The sequence below is a fragment of the Cryptotermes secundus genome, unplaced genomic scaffold (assembly GCF_002891405.2).
Source record: "Cryptotermes secundus unplaced genomic scaffold, Csec_1.0 scaffold371, whole genome shotgun sequence".
Classification (NCBI taxonomy): domain Eukaryota; kingdom Metazoa; phylum Arthropoda; class Insecta; order Blattodea; family Kalotermitidae; genus Cryptotermes; species Cryptotermes secundus.
In genome coordinates this window covers 98,217-118,582 of record NW_019741978.1, presented here as the reverse complement: position 1 = coordinate 118,582, position 20,366 = coordinate 98,217, and the positions used below count along the sequence as shown (strand labels likewise).

Genomic DNA, 20,366 nt, shown 5'->3' with positions numbered 1-20,366 from the left:
TAAAATTTTAATATTGATTTTGATATCAATTAGTTCTAAAAGTTGAGGGGCCGCACATTTGACACGGCTATTCTACACTTTCACAACAGTAGCAAACATTAAATTCTACTCCATGGTAAGTACTGTATATACACATAACTTACTTTAACTTCTTCTAAAGGTGTATTGTCCGGTATTTCACGTAAAATAACTATGCACCGCTTATGATTTGGTCGCACCTTCTGACCTTCCTCATCCACTTGCACATTTGGCGATTCTAAAACAAATTCAACATACCTTCAGCATAATATATAATCAAAAGTGAATTTACAGTTAATAACCTCAGGCATATAGGATTAATATGGAAGGGGGAAGAAGAAATTACAAATCTGACATTCATACCAAGCATATATGATAATCATGTAATTAACAGAAGACTAGTCAATTCTAAACTAAACACTGTCATGTATTAGTTATTATTCCTGTTTCATATCTGGGAGAACCCCTATTTTGATCTCATTCTGAGGTGTAGTGACTCAAATGACTTTGGTTATTTTCCTCGGGGTTTTCCAGAGAAATTCTGAAATCTTACCTTGACATGGATCATAACTACCTCAAAAGACTAACAGTATTTGTACACTTATAGTTGACACTATACCCAGACAAGCCATCTGAGACCCTCCTTCAGATCCTTCAGCTGGTCATGTAAGAGGGACACAGGCTATTCATGCCACCTTGCTGCAGCTTTGTTCAGACTTGTGGTATGATCAACAGCGTATATACATTACAACTTCTATCCACTATCATCCCAAGAAAAATCTCTGAAAAGCCACTGTGAAGCAAGCTTATGTGCAACATGTTGATCAAAAATATAATCCCAAAACCCAGTTACTGTATGAAACATTCTGTCAGCTGCGTCACTTCTTGTGTTGGGAAAAAGACACGAGGGTTACCTACTGAAATATATGTTCATGTAAAACACCCATTTGAAAAAGTAATGAAAAGATGGAGATAAATTCCAGGATATCACAGTTCCAAATAAAATATTTATACAATTGTACAAACAGGGTCATTATTAGACTTGTGAGTTGAGGGCTGAATCAAAATGTGTCTGCACTTAAGAGAAATTGGACACAACTGGTGCTAGGCTTGAACATTCATCTTGAAAATCATTTAACACTTTACCAAGGAGACTGGTTTAGAGCGTTTCATGTTTCAAGTTTGCTTACTTCCATGAAGGAACATTAACACATGAATGTGAACATTCTGTGAATGTGCAAAGAAAGGGTGTAAAATAACAACAGCCATTTCTAGCATCTGCTGTGTTGTGTGTGCGCTCATGATTGGTTGGACTATTGATCTGCCGACTATGCCACAAGTCCAAATGAGTTAAGTGAGATGGCCAAGTAACGCGTGCACACTTGCCTGATGGGACACAGGATTTTTGTGAGGATCTATGACAAACTCCCTATAAATGTTAATTACAAATAAACTATATCCTAATTACATATAAGAGTGTTAAACCTACCCCTTAATACTTCAGTAATTAATTTTATATCTTTTGTTAGTTTCTTCACTTGATTAAAATTTGCAACAGTCCAGATGGGAACGTATTGGTCATTATCCATTTGAGACAGCAAGTAGGTATCATTAGCCAGGTTCTCTCTGAAAGACAAAATATAAAGAATGAATATCAAACTAAGATCCTGTAAGAAACAAAAAGGTATAGCACAAGCAACATATTCCAGACTTCTGATCATCCTCTTTGGAGACTTATACTGCTGAACTGCATTGTATGCAGTCATCCACTCCACACACTCAAATTTTCTCATTCTCTTTATGTAAAATTATTAATCACATAAGAAAATGCCATATTTCACTATTCATGCATCTACATACAATTTAAAAGAACACTGATACACCATCTCTTCTCCTCACAAAGAATTATTTCTGAGTATCCCTTCATGACCCAAAGCAGCATACATGAACATGCTTCAGGTGCCACCATCTGCGGGTGGGAACAACACAATGCTTGAGTGATGGTGTACCACTGGTGCTTAAACTGACAGTTTAACAGTTGTTAACAACAAATTAAGTACTTCTTCTGTGAGCAACATGTTTTCTTTTTAAATTATCAACCTAAGACAGTCTTCTACAAAAAGAGTGGCCTGTAGTCCGCCAGAGAAATATACTGACTATGCGACTGATGTTTGTCAGCGAAGTTGGTGCCAACTTTAGTGGATAGGGGGTGTCGCATGGTCAGCACAACGGATCCCCACATCTGTTAATCTCGGTTTTTTTACACCGGAGCTGCTATTTTTCCATTCAAGTAGCTCCTCAATTGTCCTCAAGAGGCTGAGTGAATCCCATTCCAGACCCACTACTACTCAGAAAATCTGGCAGTGCCAGTAATCGAACCTGGGACCTCTGAATCTGTAGCCAGGAACTCTGACCACTACACCACAGAGACGGTCATGGCCTCTACAACAGTATGAAATTACATCACTTGAATTAACCACAAATGGAGAATAATTTTACGTTTCTTCTGGCATATCTGCTGAGAATTTAACAGAAAACAGAAAAAAGTTTTTTTTTTCTGAAGACGTACACTACAATAAAAATCCTGTGGCAATTTTATAACTCAGAAGCAGTATGCACAAAGGTATTATGTAACTGATCTAAAGAAATGTTAGTAATTTTTAAAACAGAACAAGACAAAAAAATGTATGGTTTGCACTGAAGAGTCCACTAAGTATTTCAGCAACATCTTTAGGGAATAAAATAAAAGACACAAAATCTAATGGTAAAGGGACTTGATGCTTAATGTTCAACATTATAGTCACAGGACAACATTCTGAGATGGTTCAATACAATATAAATCACTAGAACTATTTTACTGATTTATATTTTCAAGCTGCCTCGCTCATGTCATCTCAATCTCTGCTGTGGTTGGTCACTTTAACAGTACGTTTCTGTGTTACAGTTGTTACGATTCTCACCACAGCAATATGGTAACCTTCACCATTCTCCATGCTTAAAAACGGTATCAGGTTTCTGAAGACATCTTTGGAACAGTACGTATATAAAATATTTCATCTACATATACTTTTTAACGTTTTTACAGCTACTACTGCCAATGAAAACAATAACACATTTGCAACTGAAATACAAAAAAATTCCGGTCTGATAAAAGATTTCATTGTATAACCATCTAGACAGGGGCCAAACATGATAGACTATGAACAGAACTGCATTCTATTATTGGGTTACAAATGTATGATACACAAACGACATTAACAACGAAGGATTCTTCAACAAGAATGCATGTTTTGTAAGTTCCAAATGAAACTCTCATCATCTGCCTCAGGTTATTTAAATCGATTTAAAGCTTCCAACATTAATTGGTTAATGCCTGGCATTTACATTAGGCACAAGGAAGAAATTTTATCATATATGAAAGGTAAGGGTAATTCCATGTGAAGTAATCCAGAGAGGTCGTTCACCATTTTTTTAAAAAATTCATATTTTGTACGTTCGTACATTTATTTCTACATATTTTGAAACTTCAAAAATATTTTTTAAAAAACTGTAATCTGCTCGGTTCTCCCGGTACAGCCGTTTTTATAATGCGAAAAAAAAAAGCGTTTTCATCTCAAATGGAGGTTTGCGTTATCTTCTGTATCTCGCTAACTATTGAAGCTAGAGAATCCATTGAAAAACCAATTTGTTCCACATGATATGGACTATAACTCATGTTGTTATAAGGTTTTACTCAACTCACTTCCTCAAGGTCTAAACAAGCTTGAAAATGATCGATTTTGGAAAAAATGATGTTTTTCACCTTCAGAAACCAATACAAAGGGGAAAGTATCAGATCTGTGGTTTCTACCCTTTGTTGTTTCATACATGGGGAATATAATCATAGGTTGAACCCCATATCTAGTTTCCAGAATTTTCCAGGAGTTTTCAAACTTTTCTCTGGCCCAAAAATCGGTTATTTTTAACATCTCATATCTCCGGTGGAGAAGCCCCCAAAATTTTGAAATTCATAGCAAATAATGCTCTATTCTAGAGTAACTTGGAGTTAAAATTACAACTTTGATATTCAACTAATAGCAAAGTTGTGGGCACTTTGAATTTTACAGATTGTGCAGAAAATTGTTTCTCGTTCAAGACAAGATTCAAAGTTTCCCCTGGGTAAATCAACAGACTACACTTCACCCTTTTGTGTATTACAAGGCGGACAGTATAACAAAATGCTGAAGCTTGTGTATAATCAGTGATCATGTAAAGCACGATACAACCACAGTTTGTGTTCCAAAAATTTCTTATTGCCGATATAAAAGATAATGTGCCTTCAGTCAGGAAAGTTATTTCAGTGATGGCGGTGGAAGCCAATATAAAAACAAAAAGACTCTTTCAATTCATGTCATCACTATGAAGACTTCGGACTTGAAGCAGAATGGAACTTCTCTGCCCCCTTGCACAGGAAGAATGCCTGTGACGGTACTGGCAGCACCACGAAGAGGCAAGCAGCGAAAAGCCAGTCTTCAAAGATTTTAATCAAATCATGTGCCTGCTAGAACTGTAAATATTCTACACAGAAAATATCCCAGGGATAGTTTACTTTTTTGTGCCAAAAGAGGAAGTTGCAAGAAATCAAATCATTCTAAAAAGCAGGTTCCAAAAGTGCAAAACTGTGCCTCACACAGGAGAAAAACACCAGGTCATCCCTCTGGAGGAAAACATGGTCAGGTGTTATAAAACATCCAAGTCCGATGATTTCAAAGACATCGTGATAGTGGACACTTACTGAACTATGTGTACATTCAAACAAACTGGACAATTTTCATCGGAGTACACAAAGAACTAATACCACTGGATTAAGGTAAGCCAGTTGATGAGGCATTGATCTTTTTTTGGCAAAATTCAAAGTGCCCACAACTTCGATATTAGTTAAATATCAAAGTTATAACTTTAACTCCAAGTTACTCTGGAATAGAGCATTATTTGCTATGAATTTCAAAATTTTTGGAGCTTCTCCACTGGAGATATGAGATGTTAAAAATGGTTGATTTTGGGCCCAGAGCAAAGTTTGGAAGCTCCTGGAATATTTTGGAAAATAGATAAGGAGTTCAAACTACGTGATTATATTCCTCATGTAGGTAACAACAAAGGGTAGAAACCACAGATCTGATACTTTCCCCCTCCCACTGGTTTCTGAAGGCGAAAAATAGCGTTTTTCCCAAAATCGATACGTAAGTTTCAAGCTTAATTACACCTAGAGGAAGTGAGTTGAGCAAAAACTTGTAATGACATGATTTGTAGTCCATATCATAAGGAACAAATTGGTTTTTCATTGGAGTCTCTAGCTTCAATAGTTATCGAGATATAGAAGATAACGCAAACCTCCATTTGAGCCAAAAACGCGTTTTTCGCATTATAAAAACGGCTGTACCGGGAGAACAGAGGGGATTACGATTTTTGTAAATATATTTTTGAAGTTTGAAAATATGTAGAAATAAATGTACAAAATATTATTTTTTTTTTAAATTGTGAGCGACCTCTCTGGGTGACTTCACATAGAATGACCCATAATGGTTAAACTGTTTTGAGGCCATAACTGGTATTGTTAACAGATAACAGGAACCCCTACAACACAAAGGCATGGTAGTCCTAACCACAAGATAATCTGCATGCCTTCACCTTTCAGGACTAGGCCACAACTGAATGCCAAGTGCTTTCCAACACTTCAACAAATCCCACACTTGCTATCTTAATTGTTAATTGTGAAGATTGTAACTGTAAGGTTTGTTGACACATATTGAAATCCTCTACACTTGATGCAACCTGGCCCTGAAAGCTGAAGCCATATATTAAACCCCCATAGTGATTATCTATAGGGGGGAACCCAATCTGTTTCCATCCAAGCTAAATGGGAGTCAATATTTTATTTCATATTTCAGCATTGGTCAGCATATAAATTAAGAAGCAATTAACGAACCAAAACCTTCACTATATAATTTACAATACTTTCTTTATTAAAACTGTGTTTCATCCTCACTATCAATATTAGTATTTATGAATGACTACACATATACTTCTTTTGGCTTATTTTGGACTTCACCCATCGTCTGGTATGTAAAAGACAAAAAGACAAAAAACCACGACGTTTCCGGAGACTGGATCTGTCTCCATCTTCGGGTGGATGGGGAAGGATAAACCTACTCAGTTGGGCCCCTTAGAAAGAGCTAGTCTCAATCACTGGACAAACCCCGGTCTGTAGAAAAACAACCTATGAACAACCGACAACCGGTTCCATCAGTGGGAGGAAAGGATAAAATCACAGTAAAAACATGATAGAAAATTTGTGCCAAGCATGCACTTGTCAACAATGTAAAGAAACAGAAGTATAGGTTATATTCCATGAATTCAGTTAAAAACGAAAGTAAAAACTGGATAATGTATGCCTAATCTGCGTGGATAAAGAATCGTGCTACCATACCATCGTGCCACTACACCTATAGTTTGTGAAACCATCTGAAAACCACACAACATTCAGCCCCTCTGTAGCATACAGGGTGTCCCAGGAGGAATGGACCAAACTTCGGGAGGGTGTTCCTTATGTTAAAGTATGCCGATATAACCCAAAACACCTATGTCCAAAGTTGAACGGTTATGGAGATAATGGCCAGAGAAGTGTCAAACTTTGACCGGCGTTGCACAGTTGTTGATTACAAAATACATATTAAAACTGGCAGGAATATGTGGATTCTGTAATGTTAATAATGTACGTAACATCAAACTAACTTGTGAGTGACATGAAGCCATAAAATTGAAGTACAAAATACTCGCTCGCCATGTCATAATTGTCCTTAGGGTTTCCAAGCACTATACATGACACATGAATGGCAAGCGCTGACGTAACGTGCTGACTGCGCGTTCTGATAAAGCCAACTACATAAGCACGGCTAGGGTGAATCACGGCACTCAAGGACAAACATAGATAAGGCCTCTCAGCTGAGAGGTACAGTGTGTGGACCTGCCAGAAGACCACACTTTTCTTGGGCCATTATCTCCGTAACCGTTCAACTTTGGACATTGGTGTTTTGGGTTATATCGGCATACTTTAACATAAGGAACACCCTCCTGAAGTTTGGTCCATTCCTCCTGGGACATCCTGTATACATTTCCCATCCCCACAAAACTGCATATTTCTTCCACCATGCAGCTTCCACTATTTAAATTACATGGACAACCCTATAAGTTAGTAATACACTGCAACTATTAGTAACTATAATTATTTGGTACTGTACTAATCTGAATGAGTGCATCTGGGACTACTGTGGGCCTAAAACATCTCTAAGAGTGAGTATCTTCAGATATCAGCTGAATATACAAAACAAGAAAGAAAAAAGACTACCACCCTGACAAAATACAGGGCCAAGACTCACTCCACTGACCAGTACACATCTAGAAGATCTGAAAGTTCATTAGCCTGTCCAAAGACACCATCACTGGACCTCATCCTCAGCCAGTTTAATTCAACACAAAAACTATAAGCTACTGGGTTTTCAAGTCCATAGTTTCAATAAATTTGTTATGGTTCTCCCAATTTTTTTTTGTCATTCCTGTCTCTTGTGCAAGGCTGTGAAGAAGCTTACAAGCAAAATTTTTAAGTTCCAGTACCATCCAACTTTTCTTGTATCAACACACAATGAAGTTTCAGTTGCCAGTCTAGTAACATTCCACTTCTAATTTTACTTACAAGATTCTAAGTAGTGGGAAACTCTTCTGAATTTTCTTGGACATTTCTTAGTGAATTTTCACTTCACATAGTTCTAGTGTAAACTTATCCACATTGAACACAACTGGATCTTAACAACAATATTACTGAAATTACATTTTTACAAAAACACAACTGTGCATACTTTTAGCTATGTGACCAACTAATTTTTTGTAAAAGTAAAGTAAAGGTATCCTTGTAACAGGCCGTGGAGGCCCATAGGGTTGTGAGATGTCAAGGTTCCCACATTTTCTAGACAATCAGCTAACAGATGGCAGCAAGGTTGTCAGCCCTATGCACTGGCTGCCCTTTACCCCCAAGAATATTCCTGGTACTCATTTCTGTTAGTGGCTGAGTTGACCCCAGGGCCATAATGTGGCTGGAAGGATGAGGTCAACTGAAAAAAATCCAATGACCGCATCGGGACTTGAACCCACAACCTTCTGGCTTGTAACATAGTGCCTCAACCAACTACACAACTGTTCAAAACTGACAAGTTTTATTTCAAATTGATATTCAGCCAAGGCTTTATATGAATGTAAATGTGAGCATACAAAATAGTACACACTGTAACACAGAAAATCCATTTTGTGACATAAAAATCAATATATAATGTGTTTTATGAAGATATAATTAATTCTTAGAAATAAGTATGGCAGACGCTGTATGTGGACCAGTAAACCTTCACCATACAATGTTGCTACAGCCTGTGGTTACAGCTAACCAAAGGATGAAAAACAGCAACCAATGCAATGACAACACTGTCCTGGCACATCTACCAAATAGCCTGCTGTTAACAGATTAGATATTCTTACCAATAATACTCTTCTCATTCCTAGCTACCAAAGTAGCAAACACAAACACCACAGTCATTTCTGCCCAGGCCTTGTTGCCCACAAGTAACCCCTTACTTAATCAGACAAAGCCAAAAACAAACTTCCAGAATCCTTGCCACACTTCCAATTTAACTTTGCTATCTACGATCTTATATAACATCTAGATGAGAAATACTGCAAGTACTGAAGTCTAACATCTACATTAGCTCTGAAGACACAACAAAAGTTATGGCCATCACTTAAACTGTACAACCTAACATGCAAGGACGAAAATTCTGGCCACATCAAACGCTTTTATATGATCTAATAGTAATAAATGGTAATTGGGTTTCTGGACTTTTTCTAACGGACCCAACAGAATAGGTGTTTCCCCTTTCCTTCACCTGAGGACGGAAACAGATCCAGTTTCCGAAACGTCACAGGATGATGGATAAAGTCCAGAAACCCAATATATCAGTGTTATACACCATCGTCAGAATCCTACAGTAAGTAATAAATGGGTTTCCAAGTTCTGCAATCTATTTTTTATTACATTATTTGCCTATTTTACTAAAAAATATTGTCTACATACAAGTTCCTGTTTGAAATCCAGATTGTTCTTTTATATGGACTGCTTAATTGCAGTAAGCCAGCATAATTATTTCTGAGTATATTTCATACACTGCACACAAACACATTCTGTAATTCTCAAATTTATTCTGACAATCTTTATTAAACATGGGTTATCACCATTCATTCTTAATGGGATCCCACTCATTATCGAGCAGTGGCAACACAACTCTAACAAATGTTTCTACGCTTTATCTGAGATGTACTTCAACAAATTCTGTATCACCATTTACTCTGACTCCCTTTGTTTGTTGAATTCTAGCTCATAATATTCTACTTCATCTGCGCCTTTTCAGGAGTGAGCAATCCCTTTCCTTTTTTATTATTTTTATCATTCTGAAGGCTACACTCTTAACATCATTTTCTTCTTTATTTGTATATTTAACAATTTTATACATGTTCTGCCTGCCATATAAGTTATATTATAATGATGCAACGTACCTATCCAGACTTTCTCTATTTCCTTCACTTTCCCATTAACTACTGCAGATCAATTACAACCTTATGTTATTCACTGAAAGTAAGATACAATATTACACCAACACAATGAGGAAGATCAGACCAGGCATGTGACAACAAATCTATCTCAAACAGCTATGAAAGTAATAAAAAACCAAACAAAAATTAATTTCCCCATATCAACTGCATGCTTCAGCCATTCATTTTCCACACCACAAACAGTAATTACAAGAACTGGAACATAAAATGTACACTTTGTCTCTCAGAGCATACCAATAACACTTGTAATACAAAATTCCTAAGGTCATGGACTGACAAACATACCTTGATGTATATCAGATAGCTCTTTGGGGCCACATTTCACCAAGTCATTACAACTTTCCTAGGGGGGGGGGCCATGACAAGACAAGTATGCAGATGGAGACGACACAGGTGCCTTTCTTGCGAATACAATATCACATAAACACATTTGTGAATGAGCATAAACATGTTAACATGATTAAGGAATTGTTTCATGAAAATGTAAGGTCTACTACGCAACTGACGTATAATCCATTCGAGCAAATCAATTTCCAATTCCAAACATCCATGGCTCTTCAGACAGATAAAAGCAGGACACAAGAAATTACATTTGCAGAACTTACCTTGAGAAGTAATACTCAAGTTGAGAGGAGAGCATCTGCTTTAGCTGGTCCAGGGGGATGCCACCACCCGGTCCAGAAGGATTCGGGTCAGTGGGCGATCCCCCTGGCGGAGTGCTGGTTTGGGCGTACGTCTCCAGCGAGTCTGTTATGCCATTCAGTGTGCTGGAAAAGAGTAAATATTTAGATGAGGATTTCTTGTGATCCAGACACTTCTTTTGTAAAATACAGATTAGTAGTATTCCTCATACAGCTGCTGGAATTCATTAAGACTTCACTTCATGAATCCCCTGATCTGACAAGTTTTCCATTGTTTAGTATTTTTAAACTCATTACCAAAGCAATACCGCTCTCATTAGTATCAAAGAACCTCCTTCACAGATGTAACATTTCCTTTTCATTATGGAACTCAGTCTTCATTTACATACTGTCATATACAGAACTAACTCCTGGTCAAAGTCAAAGTCACATTGCAACTGACGGACGGTTGGTCGGTCGGTCGGTCAGTCATGTTTCATTTTAGATGAAAGTTACTGTCCTGTCCATGTGGGGGGCCCTCTCTGACAAGAGGTCGGGTCTGCCATTTGTCAGTCATAGCCAATAGTATTAGTCCACTGTCATTATGTACACTTATTTACAATTTAGTCTTAATATCTAGTATGTATAATATATACAAGGTCTCTATCAGTCTAGGCTCAGTACAGCAGACTATACCCTATTTCTAGTAGTATTCGCTACCGTGGCAGTCTAGTCACTTGAATGGTTGTATGCCTGACTGCTGCCATAACTCTTGGTTAGCCTCGGATGCTCATTATACAGCCTCGGGGCAGACCCAACAGAAAACACCATTTCCTAACAATCGCTCCAATGCTGCTTGTTTATTCATTGCTGCGGGAACGCATTTAATGAGTCGTTGCCTACCAATGAACATCTACTCTTGCTCCACTATTCTGGCATTCAGACGTCATGTCACAATACCAACAGCTGACAACTCTTGACCTTATGTCTGTCACCACTTGCATAGCAAAGCAAGCAAACATTTGAAATACTGTCAGGTATTACCAAAAGAAAAGAAATAGAGGGGGAAAAAAAAAACATACTCCAGTGAAGACTAACACGTTTACTTCAGGAAATTTCACCATATTTAGGGTTGTAGGATTGAATGACCCATCAGCTATACTTACCTCAATTATTGGGATACTATTAAGGCTCTCACACAGATGCGATACGATTCGGGACGAAAACGGCTGTTTACCGAGTGGGCCATGCACACAGACGCGACACTCGGGAATCTTTGACACCCGATAACCAGCTGACCATGACTCACACTCAATCAGTATCTACACGTATGTGAAACGACATGGGTAGCCAAATGGAACAAATAATAGTTCGTCAAAGAAAATGCTTTATTGTACGATACTTGTAATCCGATGTACAAGGATTCACGTGCTAAGGACAGAAAGTGGAAGGAATTGGCTATTACAATGAACAGAGACAGCAAGTAGAAAAATTTGTATATATTTATACAGGGTTAAGTATACAGTAACTTTGAACATTCTTAATGTAGGCTATGCACCAGTTCCGTTCACTAACATCAATTCCAGGGGCAGTCCTCTAGTTGAAGTACTCAACAAACCACTCTCTAATGGCATAGCTAACGTTTGCCGCCCTTGGGAGATGTAAAGGTTGGATAGGGAACATTTATCCTTCTAATGGCTCCACTTGTAGCAGTTCTTCCCTGTACTTTTCATCACAGTTTTTGAGACCTAGAAAATTATGAAGCAAACACGCTGCTGATACAATGTGTTTTATATTTCCTCCTTTCAGTTCTATGGGTCTCAAAAAAATCCTCCACTTCATGGCAAGAACAGGCCTCCGCCAATTGGTATATTGTTTAGTGATATCTTGCCTAATGGCTCTCAGGATTTCATCAAACCTGTCAATATTCATCCTGAAATATATGTAGAACCGTTTTTCGTCCTTCAGGAGTTGGGGTATCAGCGTATAAAACTCCCCCAGTTCCTCTCTTGACAAGTTTATATCATGAACCCAACAGATTCATCTCCTTCGCCTAAAATAGGAACACACATAGCAACCACTTATACATACTTAATCAGAGACCCATTATGGAACTGTACATATTTGTACATGTGTGTGACATACTGAATATGTGGAGGAAAAGAACTATGCAGATTTAGTGTTCAGTAAAATACTTACCGGGATTCACCTTCGTCTTCATCAAGAGCGAAAGCTAAAAGCAAAACTTCTTCCTCCAAAGATTTACCGCTGCGATACAGCGTGGTCTACCGAGTGCGCTTGGTAGACTGAAATACTTAGGCGATATACCGACTGCGATAATATCGTGTTCCTCGGAGTCCCGCGCCAGTGTGTGGACCTCCATTTACCGCAATGTAATTAGATATCGTCCCGTACCGTACTGAGCTGAGTATCGCGTCTGTGTGTGGGAGCCTTTACTTTAAGGAAAAATCTTGTGGTGCAGTCAAATGCAGTTATTCCTTGGAAACCATTCATATTACCAAAGAGAATGGTAGGGCCCACAGAACAAGTATTCTTAGAACAGAGACGCACACCTCAACCCATAACTCTCACTACTTTAAAATTGTAAATGTGCTGCCTTTATAAGGAGTTGTTACCAATTTCTGAGAATTATAATTGTGCAATTTGTAACTCTTAACATTATGTGTATACTGACTTAACAATCTCTGAATGTTAGTAGAATTCAACCCTCACATACTATGGCATATTGAAATTAAGTTTCAGATACACTGTGTATGAATATATCCCCCCCCCAATTTTTCTAAAGTAATGTTTTCAACTAGCTTCTTGTAACTTGCAATACGTCTACAGTAAACAGAATGAAGAGGCATAAGTGTAGTGCGGTTTAGGCTGACACCCTGTAAGTGAACAGGTCTACAGTAATAGTGCTGTGGTAAGGCACACAAACCTTTTCCTTGATATCATACACTGTTAACCAAATTTTGGCAAAATTCAATTATCACCTTGCTAATGCTTTTGCTATTTTGAGTAAATTAGGTCTTTATGATTGACTCAGCACTTCATAAAACAGCAATATCAAAGTTTCTTGTAAAAGTGTAATATATTACCTGTAATCAGTGCTTGTGGAAGCAGCGGTGGCCAGGGGATCAGGGGTGGCTGGGTACACCGCCCCTGAAGGGAGCTTCCCAATGTCCCCATTCATGTACACGTAACCTGCAATAAAAACAAATTTTGTAACATGCCTATGTTGATTCACATTCCATTTGGTTATCATGAAAGGTACAAAATATTAAGCAGAAAAGCTAGTGCAGCAGAAGTATCTTGCATGCCAACCTGCCAACCTCTCCACAACTTGGAAACATTCTCTAATCAAGTATGGGACATGGCTGTAAAACAGTGATTGGCCATTGCGTGTGACTTGTGGAAGCAAAGGAGGAATGATTAAAGTAGGCATATGTTGAAAATGTGTTTCTACTTGCAGCAGCTGAACTTTTAAGACTGGCTGGTTAAGTCTTAATGGTATTAGAAACTGCAAGTATATTCAACTAAAGAGAACATAAACAGATTGTATGTTCAGCTTGTACACTACGTTAGTTAGGTCTAAGCTTGAATATGCGTCCGTAGTCTGGAATTCGATTACATCAACTGATGCCAACAAGCTGGAACGCATTCAGCAGAGGTTTGCGGCCCTTTGTTTTAAACGTTTCTTTCCTCAAGTTCATTACAATTATTCTCTTGCTCTTGAGGAGTTAAAATTACATACTTTATGTACTAGGAGACATCGCCTTGATGCTCTCTTTCTTATTCAAGTTTATTTTGGCTCTNTTTACTTTTACTTTTATTCATTATTATTTCTTCCAAGTACTTACTTGTAATTTGTATGTGACTTTTAATAAGTTTGACTATAATGTAATTCATTCATCTGCACCGTGCTGTGTCTGTAATTGGCCTTGCGGCTGTTGACTCGGCACATTAATAATAAAGAATGGAACTGAATTATTATTATTATTAATGCCGCTAGCATCATAACAGTTCATTACAAGTACCCCATACAAATTAACTGTCAAAGTTCTGTACTAAGAGATCAAATACTTGTATTTCATACCTACTTCTTATAATATGTTACAGTCATGTTCATAGTTTCTACTGTTTTAATTCAACACATTTTTTAAAAACTGTAGCTGCTGTTATAGACTGGGTCTTTGACTTTTTACAAACAGTTTAGGGCATGCAACACAGCCTTTCTTGAAAGGCTGAATGCTCCAGACCATCTGTAAGATGGGTAAGCAAGCAGTAGCTAAATGTGCTTTAACTGATAAATGGACAAGGAAAGACATGATCAGCATTGCTATACAATGTCTCTGTTACTGTTTGTGTTCTGTCACCCTGATTACAGCTATGAATGTCTCATTATATTATGCATCTGTTCCCTCTGTGCCTCTATTCTGGTAAGACAATCAAATATCTGCTTTGTGATCTCATCTGCAAATCACTGAACTGAGATGGTGAAACACTTGAGCAGTGGGTTTTCTCTTCACAATATTTATGTGAAAAATCATATAAACTGTGTGAAAGAAGGTTTCATCATATCCATAGGTACTGGAGTACCAGATTCATCAACCATTTCTGAACTGGTGAAGAAAGTGTGTTCAACTGGACCTTTCTCAGGCAAGAAATATACTATAAAGAATACTATGCTGAGGAAAAGCTTGATAAAATTGGAGCCAGATTAGAATACTGGTCTCACAAATCCCTGGCATGATTTGCTCCACAGAAACAATCAAATGAATAGTTCTGTCTACTACCATACACATCCAGAGAGGTTCAAGCCACTGAAGATTATTACTACAAGAGATGAATGAATTTCTGTAACTAGTTCTTTCAGGCAGTATATGACAGTGTTCTTCGCCCAAAACTTGCAGCATTTACTGATGAAGCCTGGTTCCATGTGAGTGGATATATGAGTGCTCAGAACAGGGACTACAGCAGTACCGGTATGACACTGCCTTTCTGGAGTATCCCTTCATGACCAAAACACAGGGTGCTAGTACTGCTACACAAACAGCCGGACCAATATTTCTTTCAACAGACCACCGATTTTGAGTGGTATGTCACCGACATTCTTTGGCCCTTTTTTTTGAGGGCATTACAGAAAAAAAAATGTATATGGTTACTTCACAAACAATATGACATCATACACCGTTAATCATTCCATTATTTTCAACATGGTGTTTATGGGGACTGAAAAAATTGCAGATTGTGGCCTGCAAGGTTTCTAATTTTCAGTCTGCACTTTTTCTGTAGTGAAACCTAAAAAACAAAGTATATTCAATGTGTTTCATTCTGGTCTGTTACACTAATATTATGAAAAAGTTAAATAGTTCCATTCAGTGTGACTGGTTAAGATTTTCTATTTCAATTATTCATTACCTTATATGTTTTGGTCTTCAGAGGGACACCTGTACATCAATACAATTAGAAGCCACTATTAACAGTACATGTTCTAAAAGATAAAATATATATATACAATTGACTGTAAAATCCAAAGTCTTTACAGCTACAGCGGCTGTTCCAATATTTTATTTTATTTATAGTTATTTTGTTAAGATTCTATTGGAATTTGTAAACCAAGGTGGTTCGTGTCGTCCCTCTTATTATTTCTTTTGATGGGGGCCGAATGTGCACCTCCTTGTCGTTCTTGAGAAGAGGGTTCTTTAATGTTGTCCTGTATGTGTTTGTGACCTGCTCTTCTTGAGAACGACAAGTTGGTGCACATTTGGCCCCAGTCAAAAGAAATAATAAGAGGGACGACACGAACCACCTTGGTTTACAAATTCCAATATAATCTTAACAAACTAATTATAAATATTTTAAAGTATTGAAACAGCCGCCGTAGTTGTAAAGACTTTGGATTTTACAGCCAATTGTATATTATTTATGTTGTATGTATATATTTTAACTTTTAGAACATGTACTGTAATAGTGGCTTCTAGCTGTGTTGATGTAAAGGTGTCCCTCTAAAGATGGTCTCTTAAGACTGAACCATGTAAGGGTGTGAATAATTGAAATAAGAAAATCTTAACCAGTCACACTGAACGGAACTATTCAACTTTTTCAAAATGTATTCAAATAACCCCCACATACTGCACAAACTCAAGCACAATATCTGTAAAACAATTACATCAACATCAGTGAACTAAAACTAGTATCAGACCAGCTTCTTTAGAAGAACTGAAGTTTAAGCAGAGAAAGGTGAATTCTGAGCATCTCATATGATTAAGAATTCTTCTAAAAATATATTTACTTTATAGAAGACTATAAGCTCACCACATACCTAAGATCTGGGAGTCCCTAACCTGTATGGCTTCTCACTATGCTGTTTTTACACTTGTTTTATTTTAAACATGGTTAGTTGGCAATTTAACAATGTTTAAATTTCTCTGTTCCCCCATTCTGACATTTAAATTCAACTGACAGCATTTAGGGCTATATCTTAATAAATCCAACCTGCATACCCTTGTGCATGGCCACTGAGGGTTACTTTTACCGAGTCACACTATACAATGGAGGGTTTCTTCATCATGCTATAACTCCTAAGTTTTGAGCACTCTAAATATTTTCGATTTTCTGATCTCACATCTTCATTCCCTTTTTGACAGTGACCTCTTAAATTGGTTAAAAGTTCAGCAGTGTTCTATATGAGAAAATGAATATGTTATGTGCAAAAGAAAATGCATCACCTCTTGGTTCTTCCTAATTCCACTAAATAAATGCCAAAGATATTATTTCAAATTACATTATGTCTAATTCCTTCAAACCCTGTGCTTCATTACTCATTTTCAATTTATTATTATTATTAATTTATATTACTGTGTAACTGGATTAAAAAAAGTTCACAAATGGGTCTATGAAACTAAAAACAATTTGTGCATTTGGTCAATTACCGAACACTGATTGGACAATTCAAAATGAAGTATAAGATGCTGAAGTACTCTCACTATTTTCATTTCACTATCATTCATTTTCGATCAAACGCTATTAATTTTAATAACATTAATTTCAGCCACTTATGGACCCAAATTTTCTAGTTTTAACCAATTTCATGACATGTTTTGAGGTCTTCACAACAGAAATTGGTATGTAATCACATTAACACGAAATTCCTGTAAGTTAAAATTGTCAAGGTAATGTGGGACCCTAAACGTCTCACAACCGTATGGGCCTTCACGGCCTGTTACAGGGATAGCTTTACTTTTTACTTACTTACATGTACAGGAAACTGCATAGCTTTTATTACATTCAATGAGTTAGCAAATTTGCTGCAATATGTTCTTTCTGTTGGATGACAACAAAACTGAAACACAGCGTGTAATTTTTCTTCACAACTTTGGTTTAAAACATTATTCACTCTCATAAATATTTACCAAGTTATGTCTGAGATGCATATACAATACATGTAGGTCTTCATATAGTGTTCCTTATTGTAATCAGATTTTAAACTGAACTCATAACTGCCATTTCAATTTTGTATGTCACAATGTTTGAAAAGTCAAGTTAGACGGGAAAAATGAGCATTGTTCTGCAGGATTCACTGGATGTGCTGCATACAATTCAACATATAATGCATTATTTCATAACTTCTGCACAACTGACCTAAGGAAGTTCATGTGGAAAAAGTTTCAAACCCCCATTTTCTTGAAGGAAAGGAGGGAAAGCAAAGAAGTTATGAATATTACTTAATGTTATAAGAAACTTAAAAGTGTCCCATATGCACATGCACTATGAACATAAGCATCTAAGCAGAGGGAGTAAATGTATTTTAAAATCACTTTTGTAAATATCACTAAAGTAATTTCATGCAATTCTGTGCAGTGTTCTAACGGTGCTTCCTGTTATAATGCTGAATCAAATGGACATAATTATTCTTTTTATTTTTAGTCACATAACATATTTACATACTAAATTGCATTTCTGTAACAAATGGTAATGTGGCAACCCTCAAAGTATTGTGAAATTGGTACTTATTATTCTTGTATTAGATGTCACGCTATTTTAGCTAACCATCTGCCCCTCCCCAATTAAATTCTTGTACACACATTATTTCCATGGCTTACTTAAAATTCATATAAGAATTCAGTGCCTTTAAAGTCAAAATAAGCAGAGTATCAGTATGACTAAGCATTATCAAAGAAATCTGCCATTTAACGTTATTGCTTTAGATGCTGTTTAGTGTAAGTTCCTAAATACATTCACTGGCCTATTATCAGCTTCAAAACAACAAGAAAAATTGTCCTGGCAAAGAAACTATGCAAGAATAGCACCAAATAAATTTCAGCAGAATGTAACCAAGAGATGCTATTAATTGAAGCAAATGAAATTATTTTTTTCTATGCCCATTCATATGACTTTCATCCCAATAAATAACTGATATCTATGATCAATTTAACATAACTTAAATGCCATACATGGGAAAAGCACCGCTGCATTACAGAGGATTGGACCTGATTATTTTCCTTCAGTGCTTGCCTGTAATTTGTCTCTTCACTTTATGTTGTGTTTGTCCATAATGTAATTACTTGTATCTACACTGTGCTGTGTCTGTAATTGGCCTTGTAGTTGTTGACTTGGCAAATAAATAATAATGAACTGAACTAAATTGTTATCACAACTTCTCCAATTTTGCAATTATAACTGTAACATCAAGCTCTAAACCTTCTAAATTACAGGTTTTCTTGGGCACGTGACCCACATTTCTGGAAGCCCAAGAAGTAGGTAACCCACTAAAGGAAATGGAGTGCAGGCATACTAGTTTGGGAAATATTCTGAATTCACTGTACAATAAGGAGCCTGGCTTATGTTTACAGTGAAAGCCAAAGAGCTATCTCAGGTATCTGCAACCCCCCTTTACTGATGGTTTGAACCTTCCTCTTACAGGTAGTAATACCCTTCCTTTCCCAGGTAGTTTCACACTTATCATGTAAATAAGATTTCAAGGCCATTAATGTCATGTAAAAGCCTTATAGAGTTCATGGAACAACTCTTCTCTTCTGCTCATAACAGACAATTTTACACTATTTATTTAATTTCACTTCAAGACCCATTACATATACTTCCTAGCAACCAGCTTAAAACCAATGTCCTACACAATTAAATTAAATTTATCCCTGTATTTTAATTATACGATTAAGCACTATGCCATGAAGGATATGGAGGAGTGAAGGTACAGCTCAACCATTCTTAACCTCATCACTAGATGTATGATTGGTCAGTTCCACACCTCTGCTGCTTTATCCCCATGGATACAGCCTGATACCCATTCAACAGAAGGCTGGGTGAGCTGCAGGGATGCTCTGAACTCTATCTCTTGCCCTTGCTAGGAATTGAACCCCAGTCTTCTAGCCCATAGTCTACTCACTAACCCAAGTGTGCTATCCCAGTTCTTTAACACTGACACCACAGCAAATTCTTAGTCATGTGATTAAAAATTTAAAAACCACAAGTATCAGAATCATTTACCTGTACAGTATTTAATGGCTTACAGCAAGGGTTAGTGTTGGGCGAGATAAAATTATAATGGGAGATGAACTAGAAAAAGTAGAGCTAGTGATGTGGACTACTGCCATGTGCCACCCTGACAGCCATTACCACTGCAGAAGCTACATAAACGTCCTCAACCCCATCTCCACGTAACACAGAAAACTTCACCTTGGGTAAAAAATTAAGACAGCTGTTGCCAGATCATTTCAACTCCAACATATAAGCATGCAACTGCAAACCAGCAGTGGCCAGAATTAAGATAAAAACCTTCATTGTGGGAAGAACAGTTGGATGATTTACTCCAAAGGGGAGAGTTTCAAAACAAACCTGGAAAACATGTGATAGCTGGCCAGTACTGTTTCAAAGCAGAGAGAACCGAGTGCTGATGCAAGCAATCAAACTGTCGCAGGACTACAGCACTAGATAAGGCAATAACATGTGAAATGAACTGGAAATGATGGAAGAACTGGTTATGGCCTATTTCAAGATACAGCTTAACCC

General features: G+C 37.2%; 1 protein-coding gene across 5 annotated transcripts in view; it reads right to left on the bottom strand.

Moving 5' to 3' along the window:
• The window catches only part of LOC111872894 (la-related protein 4), an 82,909-nt gene that overhangs the window by 30,718 nt on the left and 31,825 nt on the right, over positions 1 to 20,366 (bottom strand). For all 5 annotated transcript variants that reach the window (XM_023867153.2, XM_023867152.2, XM_023867155.2 and 2 more), the window contains 4 exons: positions 13,436 to 13,541; positions 10,314 to 10,475; positions 1,508 to 1,644; positions 144 to 256 (listed from right to left, as the gene is read on the bottom strand). In XM_023867153.2, the coding sequence (XP_023722921.1) occupies positions 144 to 256; positions 1,508 to 1,644; positions 10,314 to 10,475; positions 13,436 to 13,541 (518 nt within the window). The remainder of the gene's footprint in view (positions 1 to 143; positions 257 to 1,507; positions 1,645 to 10,313; positions 10,476 to 13,435; positions 13,542 to 20,366) is intronic.